The sequence below is a fragment of the Triturus cristatus genome, chromosome 10 (genome assembly GCF_964204655.1).
Source record: "Triturus cristatus chromosome 10, aTriCri1.1, whole genome shotgun sequence".
Lineage (NCBI taxonomy): Eukaryota > Metazoa > Chordata > Amphibia > Caudata > Salamandridae > Triturus > Triturus cristatus.
The window spans coordinates 1,089,171,422-1,089,191,580 of record NC_140593.1 but is presented as its reverse complement, the minus strand read 5'-3'; the positions used below and the strand labels follow the sequence as shown (position 1 = coordinate 1,089,191,580).

Genomic DNA, 20,159 nt, shown 5'->3' with positions numbered 1-20,159 from the left:
GTGAATGTATAAGTATTATAACACTTGTTCAAAGTAACACGAGTTAATGAACCACATTTAGGCTTACTGACATAGCCTTGCTGATTCCATTCTAGACTTACTGCAGAGAAAAACGTCATGACTCTTACAAATAACACTTAGAACTTCTGAATTTTGTTCTCACTGCATGAATTTAACTGTTTGTTTGGTAATAACCTCTAATGTCCTTTGTGTAGAACATATGTTTTTGAAGAAACTCCTGCTATATTGGCAAACATATTCAAAGATTCAGTAGCATAACTTAACACCATCAATCATTCAGAACCTCTATCACAACTTGGAGTATCCTTGCTATAGTATCAATGTGAACGATATTGATAATCTTGTTTATTATAAAAAATAAATACATTTAAAATAGCACATCTTAGACAGGTTAGCTTAGAAGATAGTTATACCTTTAATATGACATTCTAGATGCATTCTGCCTATTGCTGAAACGCTATAAAAATCTTGCTTTTATTTTTATTGTACAATACCTTGAAGGGCATATAAAGTTTACAAGTAGATATCCAATGATGAACACTATTGGAACAAGGAGGAGGATAAAAAGGTGACTGCTATTCAACTTGCCATCTTCTTGTGAAGGACCTACCAAAATATTTAAAAAAATTATTTCATTAGAAATCCAGTGACTAATTAGTACAGAAAATTCTTTTCTTCATGTGAAATAAGATGTGCATTACCCCCTTTTCTAAAGCTCTGAAGAACCTCAAGATATTTTTTATCAGTTATCTAGAGCGTGGACATTGCCCAAAGGATCAAAAGCACTATAGAGAAAAAATAATAATAACGCCTCACATTAAATAGTTTAAAACAGTTTAAAATGGAAAGTGAACACTTTTTATGAATTGCTAATAAAAATACAAAATTTTGAAAGGGAATCCTTAAAGATAAAGCAGAAGTAGTTGTTTTTTTAGCTTCTTTCTAAAATCTAGAAGCGTTGACTTATTATGGAAGTCAGGGGAAATTTGTTCTGTGTGTCTGGTGCTCTATTACAAAAACCTGGTTTTGGATTTCTCGCACCTTTCTTTGATAATTAGCAAGGATGTTATAGATTTAGTACAGTGTATATTATCAAGCACAGCAACCTAAGCCACAGGCTTCCCTGCAGGGGAAGCCAGTGAAGCTCTCACAGGTTTAGAGAACAGTGAGTAATCTTCCAAGCATCGAATTGAAGTTGGGATACAGAATACAATACCATTTTCTTGGATTCAGTAGATGACTTTGGGAGTCAGGTACTAAACCAAGGTATGCATCCTAAATATTGACACAAACATATCGTAGGGCCTTAATATTGTGGTCAAATTATTGTGACTACAAATACATGGTGGCCCAAAATATTGAAGGTAAAAATATTATTGTTTTAATTGTAAAGTTTATATTTAATATTTACGTTTTGTGAATTTCATTTTTAAATATTTGAAAATAATCTGATAATGCACAATTTGTTTCTGGTTGTTGGGTTTATTGAAGATTGGGAGGGTAATCATTTTTATTTTATCAACTAATGTTATTTGATTAATGTGTTATTGTTTATATATTATTTATTTGCTTTGACATGTAATTGTTTTTTAAATTATTTAATTAACTTTAATATTGGGCTGTGTGGTTCATTTGAGGATTTGGTAGCGAGTGTTTTATATATATATTCTCTTTTTATCATGCCATATTCTACTGTTTATTGTAAATGTGATTTGTTTTATAAATTGTAAAAATTGTGTTATTCTGACATATATGTTCATTTAATGTATTTACATATTTTATATATTCAGGATTTTAAAAGATTCTATTTATATTTATAATATAATTTTCTAAATACATTTTATTACATGAGTGTGGTAAATATGAGCCTCCCCAACAATGTATGTATTTTCCCTCATGTTTGTTAGGCTGAGGCTAAAATAGTATATTTGACACATCAGTGTATGCACCTTCCACAACGTGTTTTGGACTGGAGTTAAGAATAGTAAATCTGACTCCCCGAAGTTGCACTTTATCCAGTGTTTGTTAGATTGGAGTTAGAGTAGTAACTCTGACCCCATAATGTTTCAGGTTCCAATGTTTGTCAGTACTGAAATCAGCATAGTAAACGAGGCCCTCCCTAAATATACATTTACCTAGTGTTTGTTAGATTAGAGTTAGAAGAGTACACCAGACCCCGTCTCCAAAGTATACACTTTGCATGCTGCTTGTTGGAATTGACTTAGAATAGTAAATCTAATTCCTAATGTATCCACTTTCCTCAATATATGTTAAATTGGATTTGGAACAGTAAGTCTGACTCTTCAATGTATCCACCTTCCCCAATAGTTGTTGGATTGGTGTTAGAATAGTGAATCTGCATGCCCAATATATGCACGTTCTTTAATGTCTGTTAATCTTGAGTTAGAATAGTAAACATGACTCAGATCACCTTTGAAATCTATGCAATGTCCCCAATGTTTGTTAGATTGGATCTATAATTGTAAACCTGACCTCAGAATGTATGAACCTTCAATAATGCTTTCTTTAGTCGAGTTATAGTACAGAATAGTACATCTGCACCCCCACCAATGTATGCACTTTACCTAGTGTTTGATAGATTGAAATTAGAATAGTACACTCAAACCCCTTCCCCATGTATTCATGTTCCCCAGTGTTTGTTGGATTAGAGTTAGAATACTAAACCCGACCCCACAAATATACGTAGTTTCTCCAATGTTTGTAAGACTGCCGTTAGAATTGTAAATCTGACCCCGCAATATATGCGCTTTCCCTAGTATATGTGATTGGATTTGGAGCCTGACACCCCTCTCCAAAATATATGCATTTTCCCTAATGTTTGTAGGATTGTAGTTAGAATAGTGTAGAATTGTTTTGATCAGTTTTAATGGTTTTTAACTGTTGTAAGGTTAGTAAATGTTACTCAATTTTATTAGGCATTTAGAGCATATTTAATTAAGAAGTATGTATTTTTAATTTATTTTCTTTCTGTTTGTTCTATTGTTTCTTTTACAGTTTTTTGTTATATATCTTCAAAAACAATTTAGAATGTTTAATACATTTAAATTATGTTATTTTATATTTCTAATTTATTTATAAATATGAATGTTCATTTTTTAATACAAACGCATAATATTATATTGTAAAGAATAACACTGATTTGTGTAATAAATGTATTGTAACGTATAATTTAATATTGCCTTTTTTTAAGAATATATTTTTTTACTTAAAAAATGAATGATTTTATAGTTATTTATTTTTGCACCAAAAAAATATATTTTTTCAATTATAATAATGTTAACTACAATTAAATATATATACTTACCAGCATGATGTCGATATTTTGGACCACAATATTTTGATAGTCGATATTTTTGTACTTACATTACAAGCGAGTAATGTTGATATTTTTGTACCTTTATGTTTTCATGGTCGATGTTCTGTTCGACAACTCGAAAGAATCAGGGCACGCACAACAGTTGTAAAAACAATTGGGGAAACAAGAAGATGTGGAAATGTTTTATTTGCAATATCAGATGAAGTTGATCAGTGGAAGACCTTGGAAGGCAGGACCTTTTTTTACGTGTAAAGGAGGTTGTTACCTGACGTTTTTACCATACTGAACTATAACCATGGGAAACCCATGCCAATAGAGAGCGATATGAATGACCCTTTACAGATGAACCTTGCATGCGAGTTTTCAAATGTACAGTGACAACTTCTATGAGAGTTGCCGATCATGCTACAACAAGCGTCATTACATGAAATCTCTAGGTACAAGACATGGTCACTCTTAAAAAAAATGGCAAATATACTCCTTTGCATTGTGGTGACTTGCACAAGGAGACAGAATCTCCTCAGGTGCTGCAGCATTTCAGAGTTTGAGATGGCAGGTATAGCAGAATCTACCAAATGGTGGCACTCAGAGTAGAAAAAGCTAACTTTTTCTTTATTGTTCTGCACAATGACACACAAGAAAAAAAGGGACAATCCCATTTACCTTTTTTCATGTGAACAAACAGACTGTCCCAGGTATATACTGAGAACCATCACATCCATTCTTCAGTTCACTTCTGGACCTGTCGAGGACTCGCAGAGGGCTGCTTTGCTGCCTGTGGCCTGCCGTGTACTTCAGAGGACTGCCTCTGATGCACCAAGAGGACTGCTCTGCTTCCTGAAGCCTGCCCTGTGCCCTCGGAGGACTGCCCTGCTGCTGGAGGTCTGCTTCTCTGCTTAATCCCAGGACTTCCAGAGTGATTCCAAGGGCTAGTTGGCTGACCTCCTGATCAGAACCTTAGGGACAGAAAATGCACCAGCCATCTTGAACCCACACCTTGACCCGGCCTGAGTGAATCCTGACCCTCCAAGTGGTGGTCCTCCAGTCATGGATCCGTGGAAGTGGTACTAAAGGTGTCCTGATAGCCTAAATTTAAAATGTAGCACTTCAAAATTTTTCACCCTTAAGGCGCCCAGAAAATCAAGGTGAGACCGTGACCTACCTGCTTGCCGATCCACCCAAGGTCCATCGCCGGATAACTTGACTTCCCTGTAGTACCCGCTACATTCTTCTCAGCACCAGCAAATACTGTTCAGTGGCACCTCACAGAAGAGGTTTCCAGCCTCTTGGACTCCTTGCCAGCTACAGCCTGCAACTTCGCCCCCTGAAGATTTTCAACTTCCATAAAGGAGGCTAAGAGCCTAATTATGAGTAAGGCAGCCCGACCACCGCCACACTGTGGCCTCATGCTCCGCATTATGAGTGTGGAGGTCGGACCACCACAGAACTGCCAGGTTCGCTGGGATCCAGGATCCCATGGCGTGACAGTCTGAGGCACTAATATTCTGGCAGTGCCGCAGCGGCACTGCCGAGCATATTCAAGTTGCCAAGCTACCACCCTTTCCATGGCAGTAAGCTCAGAGAGGTAACTAAGAGGGCCCCCCTGGGTTTGCCCACCCAATTCCTGCACGGTGTGGCATATATGCCACCGTGCAGGAAGGTGCAGTCGGCGCTCTGACAGTGGCGGTCTGCATGTTAGGCTCTTCTATGAGCCTGCCAGTCTGCTGCTGTCAGACCACCACAGCACCTCCTGCCAGACCGGGAATCAACTACTAATCATGTGGGCGGCAGCTCCACTGCTCTGGTAGTCCTACAGCAGATGACGCGTTGCACTGTCTGCTGTAGGACCACCAAAATCGTAGTCAGGTCCCAAGTCCGACCATAGAGATCTTCACCACGACTTCGTCCAGACTCTCCCAGATGACAATGCCACCTCCTCAAACACTGACAGCTGCATTACCCGCTCAACTTTCTCAAGACATTTTTTAATAAAATTTCTTCTAAGTCCGAAGATAAGCGGAGACCGGGCCCTATCCACCACGTGGATCTGAACTGCGCTTCATCTCTGTCGGTCATAGCTTTCGACTTTGCCTGCTCTTGTGCGACAAGATGTCCACAGTTGGAGTTTGGATGTTTAAGGTGCTATTTTGCAGTTCAAAATTTAAAAATTGATAACTCAGTTTCTACTGATTGTTTTTTGTCATTTTGGTGTCAAATAATTTACTGAATTTTCCTGTATTTTTCTAAATTATTGTGTTTTTTTCCTGTGTTGTGTCTTAGCTTTATTACTGTTTAAGTGCTGCATAAATACTTTACATATTGTTTCTAACTTAAGCATGATTGCTTTTGTGCCAAGCTACCAGATGGATAAGCGCTGTTTACTTTGATGACTTTTTGTGGTTCACCCTCACAGGGATTGTGGCTGTTGCTGGAGTAGGGTTTCACCCCGTGTTGCATTCGATACTCATTTTATGTAACTATCACTTTAACAAATGTTAGCTCATGTTTTGCCTTGCATGGCATGCACTCTGTTTATTTTCATTATGTGTTCCATGTTCTGTATAGAGCTTCTGTTGTAGATTCCAGCTGGGCTGCAGTTGCATCTGGAGCCACAGCTGGAGAGATGTACTTTGCCGTGCTGAACCCAATCACAATGGCGACGAGGATGGGATCCCTGGATGTGTCTTGTGTGCAATTCTAAGAATAACATTTTGCATTCCTTTTGGAGGTACACATTTGCTACCTTTAAAAAGTAAGTCACCTTCAAACTCCAGTTATTCTGCTACGTTGCATAATTTTAACAACTCAGGTCTGATTTCATGTTTTCTTGGCCATCCTTCTGTTACAATTTTTTTTATGTCTTCCCAATCATTATCATTGCACACACACTCTTCCCACATACTTTCAGTAATATCATTGATCTGCACTGGGACGATGTCATTAATGTTAACCACAAAATCAGACTCCTTGACCACATTCACTTCATTGTGAACACACGGTAACCTTGATAAAAAATCTGCTGTTACATTTTTCTTTCCGGGAACGTACTCTGTTATAAAATTGTATTCTTGGAGCCTAGATGCTAGCCTAGCAATCCTTGCTGTGGAATTCCATCCTCCACCAAAAGAGAGACTGTTAACTAATGGTTTATGATCAGTTCTTAAGGTGAATTTGCTGCCCCAGACGTACAACCGGTAATGTTCATTAGCCCAAACACATGCGAGTAATTCTCTCTCAATTACAGCGTACTTTAGCTCACTATCATTGAGTGTTCTTGATGCAAACGCCACATTCCACTCCTCTTTGCCACTTTTTTGTGATAACACTCCGCCTTTCCTGTATAAACGTGCATCAACCGTGATGATACATTCTTTCCTCATACAAAATGGCTTCAATGTTGGAGCATCTCTAATTTGATATCCTCAAAAGCTTTTTGTTGTTCACTAGTCCACACATAAGGCGTATTCTGTCTTAATAAATTCATTCAAGGCTCCATCTTAGTGGCAAAATTCTCTACAATTTGCTATAATACTCACACATGCCAGCAACATTTAATAATTGATCTTTGTTGTTCAGTGCTGGTGCGTTCAATATGGCATCTACATTTGATTTTTTAGGAACTACCCCATCACCCGAACAGGTATGTCCTAAATATTCGACAGATTTCTTATATTGAATATTTTTAAGTGTGACAATAACTGATTCTACACAAAAAGGGTGAAAAAGCAAGAGCAGTCCCAATGGCTTGCTGATATAAATTTAAGAAAAGACTTTACAAAAGAAAAATGGAAGCTTGAAATTTTGTTTAAAAAATAAAATAAAGAGAAAACACACGTTACAAAATAATACACCATGCAACACATCCCCTGCCTCTTTACTTAATGAAGGGGATTTGTTGCATTCTATACTCATTTTATGTAACTATCACTTTAACAAATTTTAGCTCATGTTTTGCCTTGCACGGCATGCGCTCTGTTTATTTTCATTATGTGTTCCATGTTCTGTATAGAGCTTCTGTTGTAGATTCCAGCTGGGCTGCAGTTGCATCTGGAGCCACAGCTGAAGAGATGTACTTTGCCATGCTGAACCCAATAAATCACCTTACAAGAAAATAAGCTTTGTGGAATCTTACACCCCTATCAACCAACAACCCAATTTCTCACAGCACATATACCAAGGGCGTTTTGCTTTTGAGGTATTATTTTTGTGGAGAATAGGATATAAGGGTTCTTATTTAATGTTTGACTGGTGGTTGTGTCAATTGAACTTTGCTTTTCTCCAATACCCCAATTTGGGTTGGAACCTCGTGTTTTGGAAACCTTCAGTGTTGGTAAACTGATATTTCTTGACCTATGATATTTTAATAATGATGATTGTTGGGACTATAGTTGATGTATGGCTTGCACTTTGTTTAGGAACATAAATAGTTGTGCATTGCTATAGTGTGCCTCTTCAAATCAAATAATTTGCTAAGAAATGTAAAACAAATTCTGAAAAGTTTTGTTGGTCAACAATCATAGCTGCACGAATTACTTCCTTCTTAAGTTCAGTATCATCTTGGCTGTTTGCGCCTAATGTCTTAGGGTCCTATTAGGATGGCGGAAGGCCCGCCACCGCCGGCCCGGCGGTGGTGGTCCTTCCGCCATCACACTGTGAATTACCCTCCGGCCAATTATGTTGGCAGTGGGTACTACGGTGGACGCAAAGTACTTCCACCACTTTACAGCCAAAGGCAATCGTACCGATTGCCTGGCGGACGGTGCAGGGTGCCTAAAATGATGGTGGTGCCTAGCAGGCACCATCCACCAATTTAGGATGTGGGTAATGAAAGGCCTTACCATCGGCATCGGGCTGGCAGGGATTGGGTTTGGGGGACCGTTGAGGGCCCCCCTTGTGTGGGGGGGTGTTGCTGCACTAGGGGGTGGAAATGCACAGCATCACATTTTAACCTTGCGTACGGTGCTGCAGCCAGCAGCACCGTCCGCAATGTTAAATGCCCTGGATGTGCCCGCCAATATGACTGGCTCATCCTAATTGCAGTGGTGGGACCGCCGCATGTCTGGTGGGTGGTCCCAAACATCGCAACGATGGTGGGCGGACTCAGGTCCGCCCGCCATCGTAATGAGCCCCTTAGTCTTAAGCTCTGGATGAATGTATGTTCTTCAGATTCTACTTTATTATGGGCTAAACAAGTACAATGTAACGACAATAACTCCTTTGACAAACCATCTTTTTGTGTTGCAGTATGAGGTCTCTCAATATGGCGTCCTTCCCCTTAGGTCCTAAAGAAGTTAAGATTAGTTTGCCCTAGACATCAAATTTAAGCTCGGAACTACATTTAGAACTGTATTCAGTGGTGTGTTGAAGAACAGATTGCAGAAAAACATTTCACAATAAAATGAATAACAACGAGGTTTGTTTTAAAAAATGTAAAATAGGATACACATAGTCGCCATTTTTGTCTAACCAAGAAAATAACACGTGTTAAAAATTACAACACCCACCTTTGGAAACAAGAACATTTTTCAACCCATTAAATACTTAAATACGAATGTCGCATGTCGACGTGGTTTTGTTAGTGTTATTTGAACCTTATGATGAATTGAAAAGAGCAACTCATGCTGTAGGTAACACAATAGAAGCCTTATTTCTTAAGTAATAATTCTTGTGGAATGACCAGCCCTCTTAGAGGATGCGCGATTGTCGCAGCCTTGTGGATACCGCCTAATTTATTCGGAGGAGGTTGAACATGTGGTTATAGTAAATGTGCAATTAATGTTTTGACTGAGGGATTGCTGATTGTTTCTGAGTTGCTATTCTATGCCTTTTTTAGTTGTTAATCTGAGAAAAAAAGAAACTTTTAAACGCTGTGTTGCTCCAGGAAGAAACAAGGAAGACTTGCATCCATCTCTTGGAGATAGAACCTGCAGACTTGTTGATTACATTAATTTATCCTTGAGTAAGGGTCGTTTGAGGTCCTCAATCTTATGCTAATATCTGTAGCAGCATTATACTTTAGCTCAAATAAAGGTATGATCACTGCTATAGAGTATTCACTTTTTATGTGTAAACTATTTGTGTTTTTTAAACTATGCACAGTTCTCTGATGACTCCTGTATTCACTGTTTGCACTCTACACCAATGATGAATGTATGTCTCCCGTTTTTGTGTTCAGAAGGCGACTTTTCCGTATTCAGGCTCATGATTTTTTTTCATATCTGGGTTGTTTCTTTCGGACTGTTGGAGTACTATCGCCTGCTCTGAAACATTCTTTAAGAAAGTCTATTTCCGATAGCCTTATGGTCCAGTTACATGTGTCCCTTTGTCCTCTTCAGGTTTCATGACAAAGGAGTGACTGGAAGTCGGTCTCCACACAGTTTTTAACTCTTTCAGAACGTCCTAAATTGTTGATACTGAGAGGGAGGCAAAAGAACAACGTAAATATAGAAGGCACAGAGATTGCCCCACAAAGTTTTCATGCATGAGGGTGGGAAAGCTGGGGGCCATACACGCCAACTTAGAAAACAATCTCACTGTGCGAGGAGGGGGTGGGACCTTGAACGAGCGGGGCCTCGTGCCAAGAAGTACTTTTGAATCCACCCCGCCCCCAAACACCCTTCTCCAAAAACAAAAAAAAGCTTGCTGAGGCTGGTGCGGATGTCCTGGTGTATTTTCATACTCCCTAATGGACGTCCGCAGTTTAAAGTCATGGAAAATGAGCAGGAAAGCCACTATTTACAGTGGTTTACAGCTCATTTTCCCTGCCACCATGTTATATCGGCTCCTCACCGGGAGACCATGTGATGGGAGCCGATATCGTGTGTCACACGGCAGCACCGTGTGAGTTGGCAGGTTTGTGGGGGCCCTTCAGGATTGCAATAGCAGAAGACTATATCACTTAAAAGTTGTGGTCTTCTTCTCCACACACTTGTACTTCAGGAGTTGTGAATGCTGTGAAATATCATATTCACAAAAAGTGATGGGAGGAATGCTTGCAAATAGTCCAAGCCAGTGGTAATCGCTATTGGTAGCATTCCAACCCATCAAAACGATCTTGCGGTTGATGCCTTCAGTGTGGCAAGTGTTCCCAGGTACCATAGTGCTCACGATATAGCTCACTGACGAGGCCCAAAGAGGCCACAACTGGAGCTGCTTGTGGTTCCCTTACGGAAGGTGCCTTGCTTGGTAGTTCGGGATGGACTGTGTCTATGAAGAGTAGAGTCAGGACTGATTTGCGTGAGGCAGGCCTTCGTCTAGAGTGGCATGGTGAGTGAAAGCAATGAGCTAGAACGTAGCCCGACCAATTGCCAGTAGCTGAGATTAATTCAAGCATTCCATCCATCACCTTGCTGTTTGCTCCGGCTGGTATAATATACTCTGTAACAAAAGTTACAGTGAAGTTACTTACCATTTAAGGGCTTCTGAAAAATGAGGTAAGAGCTCCAATCACTCCAATGGCTCTCATAGTAAGAATATTTCGCAGAGGTCTTGCAACGGATGCGCAGCATATAAACCACATCTTCTTCCAGCTCTGATGCCTCCATTTCTAAATGCTGGAGGGCGCTGCTGGGGTTCTTGTACTTAGATCTCTGTGGGGGCAGAAGAACAGCAGGATAGCTCTATAACCAGTAGAGATGAGATGCAAGAGCTTGGAAAAAGAACCACAGGCTCAGATAAGGCGAGCATACCCACCTCCCAGGGAGCAGCCTGCTCCTTGTACTGTATCTCATACCGCATGTGTTTCGTGCGCCTTGAAGCTACGCTCCACCCAACTACAAGTTGATTGTTGCTGAAGCTACTCGAAAGATTGAAGGGCGGATCATACTTAACTGCAAAATATACACGTTATGCTTAGTATATTCATAAACTTGATGCATTTTTTAAACATTTGCATTCACAATGAAAAGGATAGGGATTGCACAAATGGTATTACTGTGGGGCGCGAATGAGCAGGCTTGCATTGTTAGTAAGGCTGACTGAATGGCGTAGAGGTCAATGGAAGGCCTGGCCAAAGGGTTACATCATATGCAGTAGGATTTGCAGCTCTCTGTCACTCTCTTTGTCTGTGCAGCTTTGCAAGTGCCATTGAAGCCCCCCACTTGAATTTGGAAGATAGTCCAGTCCTTTCTTGCCCATTCAATTATTTACTCTCAGTGGAAACAGTTGTCAGTAACCTGCTAGAGCACATGCTTTTCACTATAGCAGAATAAAGACCAACAAGAAATGGACAGACATTGCAGCCTTGTCTCATATACTAACTAAATTTAAATAACTCTTCTTGTAAAAGTGAACAAAGGCAAAGAGGGCTGTTATCTAATAGGCCAAAAATGCCTTCAATCAACATACTAGGTGCCACTTATACCAAAATGACAAATGAAAAGGAGCCCTATTAGAAATATTTAAACACCTTTTTAAAGGTCCATTTACTTTCAATTGTTAGATCTGGGCTTTGAGACAGCTTTAGCTATTTCGTCAGAATATTGTTTTTCAAAACAATTCATACACAATATAAATATATAGATGGGTATTGGTCAGTGCACTTCATCCATTGGTCTGTTTAGTTGTAATTCATATTTTGATTCCACTCACCAAGGCATATTGCATGGGGTAAGCGCCATCCCACTTTACCAATTGGTTCCATTCACTTTAAGTGACCATGTGACCATTGTTCACAACCACCTAAAATAGTTGCTTTCTCTTATATGACAAATCTGGGTCAAACTGTGTTTTAATTTATTCATCTATTTTGTAAATTAACTTTAAGTGCCAACTATGTATTTCAGCCTGTACCATGGGTGTCAAGTTAGATGGCAATTTATTTTCCGTCTCCTTTCTAAAGTTGCAGTTAATCAGTGTTTATGGGATTTGGTCACAATTTAGCAGCTTCCAATTTGAGTGCTTGGTTAGGTGTTGATTTATTCTTGCCTCCATCACAAATAATAATAATAAAATGCTTTGCACTTCTGAAATACTTCTTCATTAGTAAAATAAAAGCATTGTTTTTTTTTTAAATTTAAAATGTTTTACTGCAAGCATATGGTGGTCACATTTTGAGTGGCTGCATGTTTGTGTTTTTAAATCTTGTGGCATATGCATGCAATAGATAATAAAAACATTAACAAGCACACCAGTGTATAAAGGGGCAGACTTATTGGATACGACAATGCTTGCTGTACAGTGCTTAATTTGACCCGGTGGTTTCCGGTGCTCAGCAATGGCACTTTCTTGTCAATATCAGCTCTAATAACAGCTGCCACATGGTGGTTCTGTTTGTTTAATTTTGTGAGAGACACAACAACAGGTGTTTAATAATTAAATATACATTAAAATCAGTAATAACTGCCACCCAAGCAATAAGAATATCTTGGGTGGCATGTATTAGTCATTTTGAATGTATATTTAAAGTCTGAATTGTCACACTTGTATGGGTATGATGGTTAGTCGTGATGATACTGTCATCAGCAGCGCTAGTTGGGCCAATGTCTGCTCACAGACATCCGGTATGTAACCTCCTTAAGGCATGAATTAAGTTGAGTGGAGGAACGGCTGACATCGGGTGTTAGGGCCATGATGATTTGTGTGTCATCTACATAGGACACTAAGGCAAGACCATGTAACCTTAAGATTTCTGCAAGGGGAAGTACATATAGGTTTAAAAGTGTAGGGCTCAATGACAAGCCTTGTGGGACTCTGCACTGTAGAGGATGGACTTTAGAAGACAGTGAGCCTTCACACACCTGGAAACTCCTGCTTCTCAGGAAGGCTTCCAGCCACTTGATGGCGCCCCTAGAGATTCCCAATTCCTTCAACCTCTGGATGAGGTTGGGATGCAACGGCCGCACTGAGATCTAACATTATCATTGCAGCTGAGCCACCTTGGTCTAAGATTGAGCAGAGTTCCTCAGACGCTGCCAGCAGTGCGGTCTCTGTGCTACAACCCGATTGAAGCCTATCTGGGTGGGGTGGAGAATGTCATGAGTTTCCAAAATACTGGACAGATGTTTATTGACGTGGTTTTCTAGCAGTTTGCTTACTATAAAGGTTTAAGTAAATCTGTATACATACTTGTCTGAATTATGTGAATTATTTTAGTTTAGTGTAAATATATAAATATGATAGAATGAGTATGAAAGTGAAGTGTGAGTGAATTAATAAATAGAGCATAGCATGTTTTATTATGACAGTATCATATTGTGATTGTATTGGCTCAGGATGATATGTGGGACACTATAATATATCAGAATTCATAACTGAGAAGACAGTGTCCAACCATAATAATGCAGCATCCGAACCGGTGAGAAATGAAGCAACTTTTTGATCATGCACCTGCAGATCCTGACCTCTGTTCTGTGTCCCACACCAGGAACATTGAGGAGGCCGTAGTGCAGCGGTGATCTCTATATATAAGCCGGTTGCATTCAATGTTGTGCAACATGCAGCATGTTACTACTGCCTCGGACACAACTTCTGGGAAAAAAGCCCAGTATGGTCAAGACATCTAAAAGGCGACTGAAGAACAACAAAAGCGCACACAAAAATGGCATGTGTATGCTTGTGAGAACACTATTGTACCTCAGTTAAGGCTGTGGGGTTGGATGTGAGACAGGTTTAAGGAAATGGAGAGAGAGAGCACAACCTCGTTTCAACTGAGACATGGGAAATTTCTTATGTAGTTTTATTCCAAATGTACTCTATCATCTACATAGGCATGCAGTGACTGTTAGTTAGGTTAATGTGTGTCTACTGTGTTGCTCTGAGTAATGAGTGCGCATGTTTAAGATGCCATCTCCCAAATGCACATGCAACGCCATTGTAAGATGTTTTAACTTACCTATGAACCATATGTCGCCTAAATCCCAAGTAAACAACTGACATGCAAGAGGACACTAATGAAATATATAGCTATCCATTACAGGCGGCACTCACATCCGTGTAGCAGCTTTTAGCATCATAGACAGCTTGCAAGTTGATGGAATGCCATCTGTATTTGTTGCAGAAAAGGTGCTCCCTGTGGTGAGGTGGCTGGAGTGCCCTGTGGGTACAGTCGATGGCACCTAATACATAAGAGAAGTGGGCAAAGGTATAGAATTCCTGTGCTACCTTTTGCCTTTCCTCCAGTGACTGTGCCATTGCAATAAACTGGTTAACTTTGCTGGTGATACAGCTCACTGCATGCTGCAAGTATCTGGATTGACTTGCTTGTGCCATGCCTACATTTTCAGAATTGTTCCTCTGGAAAGACCAAGAGGCTGTGAAATGGAGTACAACGAGTATTTAGACACAAGCAGAGAGGGCCTGTGAGTGATCCATATGTGAATCAATCTTTTGCTCTCAGTCTTTAATCGTGTCAAGCAGTGCTTAATTTGTGAAAGAATGCGTACCGCGGCCCATAGTTTTTCTAATGCCTGCTGAAGTCACGGGTTGTTGAATACATAGGCTGTGTAATCTTAAGGCCACCTCATGCCTCTTTCATGTCCCAGACTCCACTCCCAGCCCTGTTATCTCATTCTTTTTGCAGGTTGTTTTTCACCTCTGCTTTATTTATGTCACTGTTTATCTGTCTTTCTCTTTCCTCCTTCCTCCTTCCTCCTTCCTTCACCTTTACTGCCTTTCTCTCTCTTTTTTTAGAGTCAAAATCTGATGATGAAAAATAAGTCCTGCTTCCAAATTCCAGTCTGCTCCCCGTAGGACAATTGACTGAAATTAAGCAGGGATATCAAACATTACTGCCGGTGACAAGTGCCATCTAGCAACCACTGCTTCTCTGGTTATGCCAAAGATGAAGATTCTTTGCCTTTAAACTCCCCTCTCTCTCCTCCTTAATTTTTCATCAAACTGAGCACCAAAGCTACAAAGACATTCACTGACATAGTGAACACAAAAACGTAATTTGTGTGAATTCATTTCAGTGCTCAGCCTGCACGTGATTAGTTGGTGTTGTAATGGCTTCAACAGTAGATAGATATTTGATTCCTGAGACTTCATTCCCTCCACCCTTTCATTAAGAGCTGTGCTCTCTGTGTTGGTAGCCTTGTTGTAGCCTTGTTGGTAGCCTTGTTGTAATATTTTTTAAATGAAAGATTGATTATAAACATTTTTATTAATATTTATACTGTACGTAAATTACATTGATACATTTTATAAACAAGACAAATGACCAAGCCATAAAAAACATTACTTTAATTGAACTATTTTTCCCTAATATTATTTGTTGCTTTCTTTGTTTTCTGTGCAAGTGTGTTGTTGTACCAGTGATTGGCCATGTGTGGTGGTTGACTTACTCTAAGGCCAGGCTGTGGTAGGTTTGGGCTTGTTTTGTTTCTATTCGAGCTATAGTAGAATTAGAAATGTATTTTATGTATAGCAATTGTCTTACTCTGTTGTAAGCATGTTTTTATTATCATATACCTCCCTACCCCTCCTTTAATTCCCATTAAACTGAATCATTTTATAGTAATTAATTCAGTATTTCCACTCCACATTTGCTCCAAAACATATGCCTACATGTTCAGAGGTTTCCACACACGTGGCAGAGATGTCCATACAGAAAAGATTGTCGAGAAGGAGATGTTCTGGCAAAGGTTTCTGAATTTCATCATGTAGTAAGTAAATACTACTATTACTGGAGTCAATCAGGCCAACAGTGTGTCCAGCGTATTGATACATTCTTGGTGGTTGACTATGTAGTAGACAGCACAAAGAGAGGGCAGGTTCAGGAGATAGGAGGTCATTTTAGTAGTTGAAGAAGAGGGTGTCATCGAATTCTTAGAGTGTAGCTAATTTTGTGCTGCAGCATGCACTAGGTGGTCTGATCCTGTAGTTAAATGGCTTCTTTGATGGTAGTGTCATAGAAGATGACTACAGATGAGAATGTAAAAAATCTGGTATTCAGATAAAATATTGAGTTGGAAATGTCAACTTACACAAATATCAAGTTGTAAATATCGTGACACAGAAATATCAACAGCAAGAATATCATGGTCAAGAATATCGAATTTAAGGTAAGAAATATCGATTTAAAAAATATTGAAGTCATTAATATCATTTTTAAAAATATAGTTGTTTAAAATATCAGTTTTTTAATTAGTGTTATGTATTTTAGTATGTTTTTCAAATGTATGTGATGTCTTTTTTTGTATAAGTATTGTTAATGTTTTTTAATATTTATCTGTTACATTTTTAGTAGTTGTTATTTTTATTTTTATTACATTTTGTGTTTTTTAGTTCCATAGCAGGTTGTGGGTCTATAGGGGAATAGGGTGGGAAGTAATTTAATTATAATAAAGTATTAATTATTTTCTATTTATTCATATTTTTTTAATTGAGATTTTATAGTGTTAAGGTGGGAAGTAATTTATTTTTATTGAATTATTAATCGGTTGTTAATTGATAATTAATTGTGTTAATTGTTTAATTATATAGTTTTTTGGGAGTGGGTTGAGGGTTTATAAAGGTAAAAGGTGGGAAGTTATTTATTTTTAATTAATAATTATTTGTTAATTAATATTAAATAATGTATTAACAATTAAATACGGAAATTGTGTAATTAATTTTAGGTGCAGGTTGTGGGACTTATAGGGGTAAACTGTAGGAAGTAATTTATTTTTAATTAATAGTTGATAATTAATATTAATTAATTAATTGATAATTAATTAGGGTAGTTGTTTAATTTGTTTTTTGTATCGGTTTTGGGTTTATAGGGGTAAAGGGTGGGGAGTAAATTATTTTTACTTACTTTATAATTAAATGGTAAATACTATTAGATATTTAATTGAAAATAAATACACTTTAATTATGTAATTAATTTTTTTACAGTTTAATTTTAGGTGTGGGTTGTGGGGATTATAGGGAGAAAGGATGGGAAGGTAATTATTTTTATGTGTTTTCATTTGTCTTTTGATTAATACTATTTGTTTAATTGATAATTAATTATGTCAATTATGTAAGTACATTTATTTATTAATTTTGATGTGGGTTGTGTGGTGTTATTGGGTAGGAAGTAAATAAAATAAATGTATGTAATAATTAATGTTTTGGTTAATAAATAATTTCTAAATAAAAATATTTATATGTTTGAATATTTTTTTATTGTATTTAATATAATATTTGTAGGTATTTGTGATATGTATTTAACATTATAATATGTTTATTTTTAAATTTGTAATATTAAATATTTTTGTATTTTAATTTCTAACATATTTATATTTTTTTATTTACTTTTTAAATAGTTTTATTTTGTTTGTTTTATAATTTTGAACTGACTGGAGTGGGAATAGTAATGTTTACCCCTCTGCAATCCAACACTTCCCTATTGTTGCACTGACTGGAGTAACTTTTACCCCTCCGCTATTCATCACTTTCCATACTGTTGCACTCACTGGAGTGAGAATAGTCAATTTTATCTGTCCGCTATCCAACACTTTCCCTACTGTTGCACTCACTGAAGTGGGAATAGTAATTTGTACCCCTCTGCAATCCAACACTTTCCCTACTGTTGCACTCATTGGAGTGGGAATAGTAATTTTTACTCCTCAGCAATTCAACACTTTCCCTACTGTTGCACTGACTGGAGTGGGAATATTACATTTTACCCCTCTACTATTTTATAGTTTCCTTGGTGTTGTATTGGCTTGAAAGGGTGCAGTAAATATTTTTACTATGTTACAGTGTGGTGGAGGTTGGGGTCCTTTAATCCTTTTACTAATATATAAGGGACTTCTTCTTTGGAACCACAAAAAATATTCTTTTGGAACTATAGAAGAAGAAGAATCTCCTTGATTACATACAGGCCAAAAGGAAACCACAGGATGACAATTATATTTGTTGGGACTGTGTTTATCTGTCAGAATATTTATTAAGTACTTCTAATTAATGATGTTGACATAATACTTACTTTTCTTAGAGGGCACAAATGGTGACGTTAACACAGTAGAGGATTTGTTTTTGGACCCAGTAACAGGTGTCTGCAGTGAAATGGCATATTTATCATTTTGTCCAAATTCGTCTTGCACTGTTATTGAACAGTGATACCCATTTTCCTGATCTTCCTTTGGGATAAAGGTGCATTCATATTCTTCATCTGGGAAGTTGCTAAAATGGTAAAATACAAAGATAGTGATGCCAATGAACTGCAACTTGTTTTTAGCATGAAAGTTTAATATCACATATAAATATAAATTTCAATGCTCTTTAATTGAAAAGTAAGGGCATCTTAAAAATACAATACAATACAACAAATTTCTAAAGTGTTCAGCTACCTAACAAGGTATCCCGGTGCTAGCAAAAAGGATCGCCACATAGTCCGAATACGAGAACAGAGTTAGGAGATGATTAGAGCAGAATTAAAGAGAAGCGTTTTAAGACCTTTTCAGGAAACCATTTCAGAAGGACAGCTTCTCAAGGCCAGAGAAAAGGCATTCCACAGTCCGGCTATCAAGTAGGCAAAAGAACGGCCATTTCTTCTAGACTTAAAAACCTGGGGAGATTGAAACAATTTGAGGTTGTTGGAACACAGTGAGCAAGCCTGAAAGGACAACTTAAATAGGCACCTAAGATAAAGAGGTCCCTTTAGATTAAAAATCCTAAAGACAAAAATGAGGGTCTTGATCTCGCTCTATTGGCCAAAGTAATATGAGCACTAATGACTATGTTGTTGCACAAGATAATGTTTTTTATGAGCAGTCTAATGTGAGCAATAATTCAGATGTTTTGTTTCCGGAAAGAGAGGACAGTTTGGAGGTTCCATCTTCAGCTCAAGATATTAGAGGTAGCACGAGAGTCACTCGTGTTCCTTATTACTTGAAAGACTATGGTGCCAATTCCGATCCGGTAAAAAAATTCCCCGTCCGACTCGTATCCGGATTTTTTTCCGTCCGAATCGTCAAAGTAGCGTACAAACTGCCAAGTACGATTCGAACGGAAAAAAGTCCATACGAATCGCATTGGGAAGATTTCCCCACACGTCCTCGGGTCGGGAAAAGTCACCGACACGTCCCCGGGCGAGAAACCCACCGTGCGGAAAAATAAAGTCCGACTGCGCAAGTACGATCCCTCCCGTCCTCCCCATTTCACAACCGTACGCAAAAAACACCGTCCGAACCGAACTCCCATAGCAACCATGGAGACATGTGCCCGCATACGCGCCGAACACCCCACCACCCCCCGCCCGCGTATGTACGCCCCGAACCCCCACCCGTGTATGTACGCACCGAACCACCAGCCGTGTATGTACGCACCAAACCCCCCCCCCAGCCCTGTATGTACGCACCGAACCACCAGCCGTGTATGTACGCCCCCGAACCCCCCCCAGCCGTGTATGTACGGACCGAACCACCAGCCGTGTATGTACGCACCAAACACCCACCCGTGTATGTACGCCCCCGAACCCCCCCCCAGCCGTGTATGTACGCACCGAACCACCAGCCGTGTATGTACGCCCCCGAACCCCCCCCCAGCCGTGTATGTACGCACCGAACCACCAGCCGTGTATGTACGCACCAAACCCCCACCCCAGCCGTGTATGTACGCACCGAACCACCAGCCGTGTATGTACGCACCAAACACCCACCCGTGTATGTACGCCCCCGAACCCCCCCCCAGCCGTGTATGTACGCACCGAACCACCAGCCGTGTATGTACGCCCCCGAACCCCCCCCCAGCCGTGTATGTACGCACCGAACCACCAGCCGTGTATGTACGCACCAAACACCCACCCCAGCCGTGTATGTACGCACCGAACCACCAGCCGTGTATGTACGCACCAAACACCCACCCATGTATGTACGCCCCCGAACCCCCCCCC

At 39.2% G+C, this 20,159-nt stretch overlaps 1 protein-coding gene across 1 annotated transcript in view; it reads right to left on the bottom strand.

Moving 5' to 3' along the window:
• LOC146796614 (interleukin-9 receptor-like) overlaps nt 1-20,159 on the bottom strand; it is a 113,300-nt gene that overhangs the window by 8,427 nt on the left and 84,714 nt on the right. Inside the window, exons 4-7 of the mRNA XM_085630219.1 lie at nt 18,252-18,448; nt 11,051-11,187; nt 10,767-10,947; nt 516-627 (exon numbers count right to left, since the gene is read on the bottom strand). Of these exons, the coding sequence (XP_085486345.1) occupies nt 516-627; nt 10,767-10,947; nt 11,051-11,187; nt 18,252-18,448 (627 nt within the window). The remainder of the gene's footprint in view (nt 1-515; nt 628-10,766; nt 10,948-11,050; nt 11,188-18,251; nt 18,449-20,159) is intronic.